Genomic DNA, 12,927 nt, shown 5'->3' on the forward strand with positions numbered 1-12,927 from the left:
ATATATATATATATATATATATATATATATATATATATATATATATATATATATATTATATATATATATATATACTCAACTGTTTTAAATATTCATACTACTACTACTACTACTATATGTTTCTTGAATGATTTCTGAAGGATCGTGTGACTGGAGTAATGATGCTGAAAATTTAGCTTTGAAATCACAGGAATAAATTACATTTTAAAATATATTCAAATAGAAAACAGTTATTTTAAATAGAACAAATAGTAAATGATTGCATGGTTTGCACAAGAGTCTGTTCAAAAACTTTTGACTGGTGGCGTATGCAGAAAACTGTATTCCAATATAGTTTAAAATATAATTTATTCCTGTAATGCAAACCTGAATTTTCACCAGCCATCACTCCAGCCATTTCATGATCCTTCGCATTTATTGTCAATGCTGGAAACACTTGTGCTGCTTTATTTTATTTTATATTATATTTTCTTTGATCCTGAGATAATGTTTTTTAGGATTCTTTGATTATTAAAAAGTAAAAAACAAAAAAAAAAAAAAACATTTATTTAAAATAGAAATCTTTTGTAACAACATTCACTACAGTTCAAAAGTTTGAGGTCAGTACATTTTTTTCCTTCTTTTTTTTAACAAAGATGTGTTCAATTAATAAATTGATAGTCAATACTTATTTTGTTAGATTGTTAGAACACATTTCTCTTTTTAATCAATTACATTAATTCTCTTTAACTTTTTATTTAAAGAATCCTTAAAAAATATCCCCCCAAAAATATTAGGTAACAGAAAGTGGTTCCAACATTGATAATAAAAGAGGATAAAATAGGCATAGTAGAATGATTTCTGAAGGATCATGGAAAGTCACTGGAAAGTCATTTAAAAAATCAGCTTTGCATCACAGGAATAAATAACATTTTAAAATATATTTAAATACAAAACCATTCTTTTAAATTATAATAATATTTAGTAATATTACAGTTCTTTCTGTGTTTTTGATCAAGTAAATGCAGCCTTTATAAGCACAAGAAACATAAAAAAAAACATAAAAAATATTTACTGGACAAGGAACTGAAATACAGTGTCTTGTTTGTTTTGCCTAAAGTCCGTCTTACGAATGGCGACGTCAATTGGATGAAACTGTCCAGAAGAAACGCAAGACCTCTCTTCTTTTTGACCACCTGGATGCTTCCACCCTGGCTGAACACCTCACATATATGGAGTACAAATCATTTTGCAAAATTCTGGTAAGTCTCTTAATTTCTAGATGCAGGATTAGTAGTATGTTTGTGCTCGTAATAGCATAACCTCGAGTCTGAGTTCATACTGCAAATGAAAAATCTGTTCCCCCTCAGTTCCAGGACTACCACAGTTTCGTGATGCACGGCTGCACGGTGGATAATCCCATTCTGGAGCGTTTCATTACTCTGTTTAACAGTGTCTCCCAGTGGATCCAGATCATGGTTCTCAGTAAGCCTACAGCTCAGCAGAGAGCCACTGTCATCAGTGAATTCATCAAAGTGGCCCAGGTTAATCCAACTTGCTCGCTCGCTTATATTTAAAGACATGTAATCTGTTTACAGCGGGGTCCAAAAGTCTCAGACCACATAACTGAAGATCTGGGGATTTAGAATCTAATTTAAACCTGAAAAAAGAATGTTTGAACATATATATTTTTTGTACTCTCTGTGTGTGTACAGAGGCTACTGCAGCTGCAGAACTTCAACACACTTATGGCTGTAGTGGGTGGGCTCAGCAATAGCTCCATTGCTAGACTCAAGGATACGCAGGCGCTCATCGGCAGCGAGACGCGCAAGGTGAGGACTGCCAGAGAGCTGCTTTGTAAACACACCTCCAATACTGGCAAGAAAAAACAAACAGCTGTAACACTCTAACTCTGGCAATGTGAGATAAGATTCTTAAAGTCCACTTTTCAGTAGGTGGATTGAGTGCCATTTTCATACTCTCTGCCAGGTTGCACAGAAATATCAATACTCAAGTCAAGTGCTCTGTTATCAGGCAACCAAACATGAGCAAGAATATCTTTTCCCCGTGCACTAACAGTTAAAATCCCCTTTCCTTATATTTTGTCTGCACCGGGCTTCATCCTAACCGATGTTCTCCTCTGCGTTTAATCAGGTGTTTGATGGATTGGTGGAGCTGGTCACCTCCTTTGGAAACTACAGTCGCTATCGTCAGCGTTTCTCGGAATGTTCGGGATTCCGTTTTCCCATCCTCGGAGTGCATTTGAAGGATCTGATTGCCGTCCATGTGGCCTTACCTGATTGGTTTGACCCGGAGAAGACTAAGGTCAACCTAACCAAGACCCATCAATTGTATGCCATCCTGGAAGAGCTGGCACTCATTCAAAGCACTCCACCCAATATAGAAGCCAATTCAGACCTGCTGAATCTGCTTATAGTGAGTCTATTATGGGACGGGTTTGCTGTAATCCAAGAAAGGTTTTGTGTAACAACATATTTTTAAAATGTATTTTATTTAGCAAAATAGTCTGCTAAAATATACACACTTTTTTAAAAAGAAATGATAGTTAAAAAGTGACATATAGGTTGGATTTGCTCAATCAATGTCAATTATCAATTACTGTTCATAATATGCATTTATTCTGGTCCCATCCAGGTGTCTTTGGACCAATACCACTCGGAGGACGAGATATATCAGCTGTCTCTACAGAGGGAGCCTCGCAGCATTAAACTATCAGTGAGTCACCCCGCCGACATAACAACTGCTCAGATAGCAAATCAGTGGCCACCATGAGGTAGAAACCACCAATTACAAACTCTCATGACACAATTTGACAGATTAATTTTCCCATGTTGCTTGCATAATCCACTTACGTGGACTTGCAGCTGCGAGACTGAACCACTACTCTATAATTATTCTGTTCAACCAATGGACAGCAGTCATTTATCCATATCTACTGGTGCCTTATTTTCACTTGCTAAGTGAATACGCCATTGATTTCTGGCCTCTTAGACTTCCAGCTCAAAGTCACAGTCTCCTCTAATAGAACAGTGGGCATCTTCAGTCAAACCCAAAGCGGATCCAGCCATCATCAACAAGCACATTGAAAAAATGGTGGAGGTATGTGACCCATACTATTTTCAATTCATTTATCAATATTCTGAATAATTATTTCTTTTTCAAGTAAACTAATTGTTAGGGATAATATATATGGGTAAAGTAAAGTGAGCTGGTCATTATCATAAAATAAAAGCAATAATGAGCTGGTTGCCTGAAAACAGTCAGATATACAGTTTGCTTGTTCTAGACAGACTGTCAGTTTGTGTTTTAGTAGTGGGGAGTTTTCAGTGACTCGTTCTGTTGCTTACATTGTTACAGCAGTAGGTGGCTGGAAAGTTATTTTTTGTTAGTTAATGTTAGTTTTGTTTAAAAACATTGATTTGTTCAAAAAATGAGGAGTGAGTCAATAAATCATTCACTCATTTGATTCCTTCGAAAACACTGATTCATTCAGGAGTTAAACAACTGACTGACCTTATGAGTGAGACACTCAACCAATTTGTTAAATAAAAACTCATTGAATAAGTAATGAAACAAGTGATTGACCTTATAAGTGAGTCATTGAATCTTTCACTTAACCAATTTGTTCAAAAACATTGATTCCTTTGAAAAAATTGAACAAGTTAATTTCTTAAGAAGTAAGTCAATGAATCATTCACTCACTCTGCAAACGCACTGATTCATTCAGGAGTTAAACAACTGACTGAACTTATGAGTGAGAGACTGAATCATTCACTTTTATTAATTCAAAACACAAATGTATTAATTCAGAAAAACTAATTGCATCGAGAATGAAACAAGTGACTAACCTTATAAGTGAGTCAACCAATTTGTTCTAAAAGCATTGATTCATTTATAAAAAATAAAACAAGTGACTGACCAGTCAAACACACTGATTCATCCAAGAGTTAAAAAAATTATTGACCTTATGATTGTGACACTGAATCTTTCACTCAACAGATTCATTCAAAAAAACTAATTGTATCAGGAATAAAAGAAGTAACTTACCTTATGAGTGAGTCACTGAAACTTTTACTCAACCAGTTTGTTCAAAAACATTGATTTGTTTAAAAAAATAACAATTTCTTTAGAATTAAGTCAATAAATCATTCACTCATTTAACTCTTTTAAACTCTTTTTGATTCATTCAGGAGTTAAACAACTGACTGACCTTATACGAGCGACACTGAATCATTCACTCAACAAATTTGTTTAAAAACATTAATTAATTAAAATAATCAAATAAGTGGTTACAAAAGGTTATATTGTTACACCAGTAGGTGGCAACAAGTGAATTTCTTTATGAGTTACTTAATAAATCGTCCACTCATTTGATTCTTTCAAACACACTGATTCACGCAGGAGTAAAACAGTTGACTGACCGTATGAGTTAGACACTGAATCATTCACTCAACCAATTCATTTATAAAAACTCATTGAATCAGAAATTAAGCAAGTGACAGACCTTATAAGTGAGTCACAGAATCTTTCACTCAACTGATTTGTTCAAAAACAATGATTTGTGCAAAAAAGAGTGGAGTGAGTCAATTAATAATTTGATTCTTTCAAACACACTGATTCATTTAGGAGTTAAATAAAATAAGTGACTTACGTTATGAGTGAGAAACTGAATAATTTAATAAGCACTGATTTAAAAAAAAAAAATCCCCCCCTTTAAACCTTAACTGTGGTTTATCACACCTGGGTTCAGTTTCTCTAGCCACATCCAGGCCTGATTACTCCCACACCTGTTTGCAATCAAGAAATCACTTAAATAGGACCTGCCTGACAAAGTGAAGTACACCAAAAGATCCTCAAAAGCTACACATCATGTTGAGATCCAAAGAAATTCAGGAACAAATGAGAAAGAAAGTAATTGAGATCTATCAATCTGGAAAAGGTTATTATCCACAAGTGGCGAAAACATGGAACAGTGGTGAACCTCCCCAGAAGTGGCCGGCCGACCAAAATTACCCCAAGAGCGTAACGACAACTCATCCAAGAGTTCACAAAAGACCCCACAACAACATCTAAAGAACTGCAGGCCTCTCTTACCTCAGTTAAGGTCAGTGTTCATGACTCCACCAAAGTCATGATGAAAGAGACTGGGCAAAAATAGCCTGCATGGCAGAGTTTCAAGACAACAACTGCTGCTGAGCAAAAAGAACATAAAGGCTCGTCTCAGTTTTGCCAGAACACATCTTGATGATCCCCAAGACTTTTGGGAAAATACTCTGTGGACTTATGAGACAAAACTATTTGGAAGGTGTGTGTCCCTTTACATCTGGTGTAAAAGTAACACAGCATTTCAGTAAAAGAAGGTAAAATATGGTGGTGGTATTGTGATGGTCTGGGGCTGTTTTGCTGCTTCTGGACCTGGAAGACTTGCTGTGATAAATGGAACCATGAATTCTGCTGTCTACCAAAGAAATCCTGAAGGACAATGTCCGGCCATCTGTTTGTGACCTCAAGCTGAAGCGAACTTGGGTTCTGCATCAGGACAATGATCCAAAATACACCAGCAAATCCACCTCTGAATGGCTGAAGAAAAACAAAATGAAGACTTTGGAGTGGCCTATCATAGTCCTGACCTGAATCCTATTGAGATGCTGTGGCATGACTTTAAAAAGGTGGTTCATGCTCGAAAACCCTCCAATGTGACTGAATTACACCAATTCTGCCAAGATGAGTGGGCCAAAATTTTCATTGCAAGTTATCACAAATGCTTGATTGCCCAACCAGTTATTAAGTTTAGGGGGCAAACAATTTTTCACACAGGGCCATGTGGATATGGATTTTGTTTTCCTTTCATAATCAAAAACTTAATTCAAAAACTGCATGTTGTGTTATCTTTGACATGCAAAGTCAAAGTCAGTTAATGAATTGTCCACTCATTTGATTCTTTCAAACACAATGATTCATGCAGGAGTAAAACAGTTGGCTGACCATATGAATGAGTCACTAAATCATTCACTCAACCAATTCATTAAAAAAAAAAAAAACTATTTGAATTGGGAATGAAACAAGTGACCTTATGAGTGAGTTATTAAATGTTTCACTCAAATTATTTGTTATAAAACATTGATCAATAAAAAAATTGTAATAAGTGAGACACTGAAACAATCTTTCACTCAACCGACTTCAAAACATTTGTTAAAAAAATGATTATTGAGACTTTAAATCATTCACTCATCTGATTAATTTAAAAATGATATTCAAAAACAAAACAACGTTACTGACATTACGAGTGACTCATTAATTCATTCACTTAACCAATTTGTTCTAAAACAAAAGGGTAACCTGGACACATGAAACCACGCTTTTTGTTTGTAAATATTTTAATTACTGGAGCAAACAAAAATTATTTGCTAGTATTAACTGTAAAGAAAAATAGTATTTACAATCATCCAGTCATATTTAGTGTGTTATATTGCATACATTTGACAAGAATTCCAGAAAGGTTTGCAATTATTGACTTTGTGGTGAAGGAGAACTAATCGTAAGATGTCTTACTTTCAGTCAGTGTTCCAAAATTTTGACACTGATGGTGATGGCTACATTTCCCAAGAAGAGTTTGAGATCATCAGGAAAAATTTCCCTTACCTCGGCAAGTTTGATGAACTGGACCAAAACCAGTGGGTTTATCAAGACATCTGTCCAGTTTATCTGGACTAATTATTTTCCCTTATCTATCAAAGTCTACAGTACAGTAAAGGTCCCATCTTTCTCTTTTTCATTTTCACTCCCAGGGATTGTAAAATTAGCCGGGAAGAGATGATTGAGTACTTCACAAAGGCGAGCTCTATACAGAACTGCAAGATGGGTTTTGTTCACACGTTTACAGAGACAAGCAGCGTCAAGCCTTCATTTTGTCGGCACTGTTCTCGTTTGGTGAGTACGCAATTTATTTGGGGCACAAACTCTTTATCTTCATCTCCGACGTGATGACAACCCACACATGCGATGAAAAAAGATCTTTTCAGCATCATGGGAAACAGACATCCAGATCTGTATTCATTTCAAAAAGAACATAATGCCTATTTTATTATCACTCGTAAGCCAGATCATATTTACGGCTTGCATTCGTTCATATTTGTCTCTGCTGTCAGAGGTTTATGGCGCTTGTGCTGTTTTCAGCGCGAGTGCAGCAGGGTTGTGTTTAAGGGTGTTTCTGTGGGAAAGATGTTGTTATGTTCACAGTTGGTAGTTGGGCGTAGATAGTAACCACTTCCTATTTTCTAATTTCCTGTCAAGATCCACCCCAGCAGAGAACCTGTTTTCCATTTTCTTCAGTGTTTTCACATCTTCAAGAAGCTTTTTTCTTGGAATTAAATTATAGATACACTCAGGCTATGTTTTTTCTATTAAAAAATTATTTACATGTTCAGAAATAAGTATTATTTTTAAAAAATGTTGAACATGAAATATAGACTAGTCATGACATTTAATGCAATTAAATAATAATTTAAAAAAAGAAATTAAATGTGCTACATAAACTCAAATTTGGGACCAGCTATATTGACCAGTGTGATATATGTGACCCTGGACCTGTGACCCTACAAAACTGAGATGTATACAACATATGAAAGCTCAATAAATAAGCTTTCTATTGATGTATGGTTTGTTAGGATAGGACAATATTTGGCTGAGATACATCTATTTGAATATCTGGAATCTGAGGGTGCAAAAAAATCAAAATACTGAGATAATCACCTTTAAAGTTGTCCAAATTAAGTTCTTAACAATGCATATTACTAATCAAAAATTACATATTGATATATTTACAGTAGGAATTTTACAAAAAAAAAAAAATCATCATGGAACATGATCTTTACTTAATTCCCTAATGATTTTTGGCTTAAAAGAAAAATCAATCATTTTGACCCATACAATGTATTTTTGGCTATTGCTACAAATATACCCCAGCGACTTAAGACTGGTTTTGTGGTCCAGGGTCACATATGGGATCAGTATAGTTAATACTTTTTTTATTTAATATTTCAAGAATTAAATAGAAAATTTTCTCAGCAATGACACATTAAATTGATCAAAGGAGATTTAAAATAAATGCTGTTCTTTAAACTCATATATATATTTTTTACTTATTTAATGTATGCTAATTCTTGCAGATATGGGGATTTTACAAACAGCGATGCAAATGCAAAGGTATGAAACCAAATTTAGGCCCTAACTGTTGTCTTTTTATTGTGTAAATGTGAAATTGTGACCATCCTGTGTGTTTTTCAGTGTGTGGGGTGAGCTGTCATAAAGACTGTTGCAGTCGTTTGGCCATCGAGTGCCGTAAGCGAGCACAGAGCGTCAGTTGTCACAATGACGTTTCCTTTCGGGCCACACGCTCTTTCAGCTTTCCGCCTCCCTCCAGCACAGAGCCGATAGCAGAGACTCCGGGTAAATGCACATTTTATACACAAGCGTACTTCGACACAAGACACATGAACATGAACTACATAAACCCTACAGATGTGGGGTCCAAAAGAGAAATATGGATTTCAAAATCTAATTTAAAGTTAAAATGCAAATATTTAAAAATGACCCAAATTGAACAAAAAATCATTAGAAATGAATATAATTTTGAGGTGAAAAAATGGGCAATTGGAAAAATATTTTACAATTCAAAAATTCATTTAGATAGATAGATAGATAGATAGATAGATAGATAGATAGATAGATAGATAGATAGATAGATAGATAGATAGATAGAGCTAAAATTCTATAAATACAATCAAATAAATTAGAATAATCAAAACTATGTAAATGTACATGTATTGTCATGTCCTTACAATAAATTATATTTAATACAATTATTTTAATCTATTTTATTAGTAAGTAGAAAATACAAGTTCTTTATAAATAAGTGAAAAAGGCACTTTACACTTATAAAAATGTAAATTAATATTTAGTTTTTTATGTTTATGAAATAATTCTTATTTAATTAAAAAAATAGAATTAAAATTTATATTGTCATGGTTATGACATTTTAAAGTAATTATTACTTTTAAAATTATTTTATCAATTTGATTAGTTTTTATTTATTAGAAAACATGCAAATGACAGCTATATTAGCTATATTTTACTTATTCCTAACATTCCAAAAATGTAAAAAAAAATATTACAAATATTTTATTAATAAAATGAAAGAAATTAAAATAATCAAACTATTTTACTGTAAATGTACATGCGTTGTCATGTTCGTACAATTAATTATATTTAACACAATTATTTTAATCTATTTTAATAGTAAGTATAAAATATAGTTTTTTATTAATAAAAGTACAAGGCACTTTTCAATTTAAACAATTTAATTATTAATAATATAAATTATTATATAACATAATAATATAAATGTATAGATAGTTTGTATAAATAAATAAAGTTTATATAAATGTAAACATTTTAAAAATATATTTACAATTTATATCATCAGCATGATGACATTTTGAATATATATATACATACAGTACATAATTAAAGTAAATTATTTAGCAATTTTATTCATTTGTAATTATTTTTATATTTTTTGAAAAATGCAAATTATGCAAATAACAGCTATTTTTACTTAGAGTTAATATTGCACAGATAAGATAAAATATTCTAAATATTTTATTAAAAAAATTAGAATAATCAAATCTATTTTACTGTAAATGTTCATGCATTGTCATGTTCTTACAAATAGAATAAAAATAATTTGTAAAATGTGTATGTTTTGTCAAGTTGAATTAATTGTAATAGTTTTTGACCAAAAAAAAAAAACAGTTTTATTTAAATTAGAAAAAATGTAAGCATTTTTACTAGTGGTCATTGGACCACACTGTACAGTACATATCCACTACTGCAGTAAAATCCCTATCCTGTCCAGTACACTCTACTATTTATATTTTCAAAGAGTAAACGATGATAATAACTCGCAGTGACTTGAGTGACTCTCTCCCTGCCTTTTATTCTCTCTCTATGTACCTCCGCAGTCATCACAGACGGCTCTCAGGAGGAACAGGATGAGGTTTTTGATGTCCACCTTTGATGAGGTTCGAAAAGATGTATAAAGCCAACACATTCACCTCCTGGTTGAGAGCTTTTTCATTAAGTCCTTCTCATGAACAGAAATCCATCACCTGGCATTAGATACGTTCCTCTCCTCTCTATTTCCATAGGAACATACCGGAGCAAATCCATAAGCAAGCGCAAGCAGCAATGACAGAGCTGCACCACGTGTGTTTGTTCATGCATTTGTTGTCCAAGGTGATCCGTTCTCCTGAACTCTCCTATACTGTGAATTCTCATGGGTTTTTGGTCTGAAAATAGTACATAGATTTCAAACAAATAGGCAAAAAGCACCAGTTAAATCACAACAAATGTTTGAAGAGGTTAAAGTTCACCTATGATGTAGGTAAATTTAGTTTTTAGTGACCATTTTTCATTAACTGGGTAGAATTAAAGGATTAGTTCACTTCTGAATTAAAATTTCCTGATAATTTACTCACCCCCATGGCATCCAAGATGTTCATGTCTTTTTTTTATCCCTCAGTCGAAAAGAAATTAAGGTTTTTGAAGAAAATATTCCTGGATTTTTCTCTATATAGTGGATTAAATGTGGGGTTGAAAGTTCAAATTGCAGCTTGAAAGGGCTCTAACATGATCCCAGCCGAGGCATAACACCGTATTTAAAGTTAAACGTGTCTAATGTGAGTTTGAATATAATATTGTGTGACATTTATAGCCATACTGAAAGCAACAACAGATAGTTTACCTCAGATCTTAAAAATAAATGAAAGCAAAGACGTAGGTTAAAACTGCGAAATGCGAACCAACAAGTGAATTACATAACAAAGATGGTATCAGTCCATCAGTATGTAGTTGTAATAATGTTAAAACGTTTTATATTTCTGAATTACATTATAAATTTGTCCATTTCATTGGGAGTGCAGTGCACTCCTGCGCTTCTGAATGTCTGTGATATTTGAGTGAAGCTGCGACTAGGTATACGTCATCCGCGCTAAAATATCAAGGTGAAAGTCATCATAGATTACGTAGTTTAGACCCAGCTCCCAACCCAACGTTGAGAATAGATTAACGGCGATATTTTTTTATCGCCCGATAAGAGTCTCACGTTAACGCAGCACATTAACGTTGATAACGGCCCACCACAAATATATATATATATATGAGAGAGAGAGAGAGAGACTACAAGCTAGCTAAAGCCAGAAAATTGAGCTTATTCACTGTATTTTACAACTACTTTCCTGCCGATAAGTGGCAGAAGCCCCTCACATGATGCAAATTTGTGTCTGTTGTGAAGTGAATTCACGCGTGAATGAAGCGAGTAAACTCAAAATGTTCAAGGGTCCAACTAAGCACTAATAGCGCAATTTATTCACACAAGTCTCGCCTGGTGTGAACGAACCATAAGACTGTAATGGTGCGTTCACACCAGACAAAAATTATGCGTTAAGTGTGAGTAATTTATATGGTAAGTCAATGCAAAGACACGATAGACCTCCCTGCGGCACGATTCACGTGAATGAGGTGGCATGAATTTCGGGCGTTTGATGCACGTACCGCTTGATTCGCACGAATTGCGCAAGTTGAAAAATCTGAACTTTGGCGAAATTTGCGGCTCGTTAACCAATCAGGAGCTTGCTCTAGTAGTGACGTGATTATGACGCAGCAAGCGGAGGCAGAAATCTGAAAAAACAATGGAGCTACGATACATCTTTGTACTTGGAAACAGGAATAAAAAGGATCTTGCTTGGAAGAAAGTGAGTGAGGAGGTTTTCTTTACTCAATTTGAGCTATATATATATATTAAGACTACGAGCTAGCTATAGACGTTTTTCCTGAACACGGAAGTAAGTCCGACTCTTAACTGAATGAATGCTTTGCATTTCCGGTTTGCATTGTTTCTAGTCAAATTAGGGTATATTCCGAGCTAATAAACTAATGTTAAACCTAATATAAATATTTTTTTAAAGCACATGGCTCCATAGCGCCATCACTTGGCAATGTCGTAATGACCGTCATTTGTCAGTGCCTCACTTTAATGAGTGTGTAGATGACACGAAGCAGCGGACGTTAGCTTCATTAAAAACAGATGGACGCTATTTGAATGGGTTCCTATGGAAACCGGAACAGAAAAGCATTCAATCTGACGTTAGAATTCGTAATGGCGGCGCTCATCGTTTACTCAGGAAAAAGGTCTATAGCCAGAAAATTTTGCTTATTCGCCGTATTTTACATTTACTTTCCCGCTGTCTCCCGTGATGTGAATTCGCATCTGGTGCGAACTAAATTTCACGCGCAAATTAAGCGAATTTCACGCGTGAATGAAGCGAGTAAACTCAAAATGTTCAAGCATCCAACTACGCACAAATTTAGATTTATTCGCACAAGTTGCGTCTGGTGTGAATGCCCCATAAGGGTCTTAACTAGTGAAACGATTCGCCATTTTCTAAAATATCTACATTTACCTATATCACTAGATAAAACCCTTTTTCCTCGGGTGGGTTCATGTAGAGCCTGTTGAAGCTGCACTGAAACTGCTATTTGCATCTTCAACCTATTGGCTACCATTGATAAAAATCATGGAATGTTTTCCTCAAAAAACTTTTTGACCGAAAAAAGAAAGCCATGAACATCTTAGATAACCTGAGGGTGGGTAAATTAACAAGAAGTTTTAATTGGAGAGTGAACTAATCCTTTAAATGGTGTTTTCAGAAGAAATGCGACTAAAAACTAATATTTAGAGTATTTTAATTGCAATTGCTGTAACTGTATGATTTCACTGATCTTTTTGTATTCTCATGACATGAAGTATGAATTGAAGAGAAGGTCAAATGAATGACATGTTGCAGACAGTATTGTGCCAAGGCCATC

The 12,927-nt window shown here is 34.2% G+C and overlaps 1 protein-coding gene across 1 annotated transcript in view; it reads left to right on the plus strand.

Moving 5' to 3' along the window:
• rasgrp2 (RAS guanyl releasing protein 2 (calcium and DAG-regulated)) overlaps nt 1–11,750 on the plus strand; it is a 19,149-nt gene extending 7,399 nt beyond the window's left edge. Inside the window, exons 5-15 of the mRNA XM_073824643.1 lie at nt 1,100–1,241; nt 1,350–1,523; nt 1,695–1,811; nt 2,134–2,415; nt 2,635–2,751; nt 3,013–3,099; nt 6,559–6,674; nt 6,789–6,930; nt 8,169–8,205; nt 8,287–8,448; nt 10,023–11,750. Of these exons, the coding sequence (XP_073680744.1) occupies nt 1,100–1,241; nt 1,350–1,523; nt 1,695–1,811; nt 2,134–2,415; nt 2,635–2,751; nt 3,013–3,099; nt 6,559–6,674; nt 6,789–6,930; nt 8,169–8,205; nt 8,287–8,448; nt 10,023–10,078 (1,432 nt within the window). The 3' untranslated portion in view covers nt 10,079–11,750. The remainder of the gene's footprint in view (nt 1–1,099; nt 1,242–1,349; nt 1,524–1,694; nt 1,812–2,133; nt 2,416–2,634; nt 2,752–3,012; nt 3,100–6,558; nt 6,675–6,788; nt 6,931–8,168; nt 8,206–8,286; nt 8,449–10,022) is intronic.
• The last annotated feature ends 1,177 nt before the right edge of the window (nt 11,751–12,927 follow it).

The sequence above is a fragment of the Garra rufa genome, chromosome 19, assembly GCF_049309525.1.
Source record: "Garra rufa chromosome 19, GarRuf1.0, whole genome shotgun sequence".
Taxonomy (NCBI): Eukaryota; Metazoa; Chordata; class Actinopteri; order Cypriniformes; family Cyprinidae; genus Garra; species Garra rufa.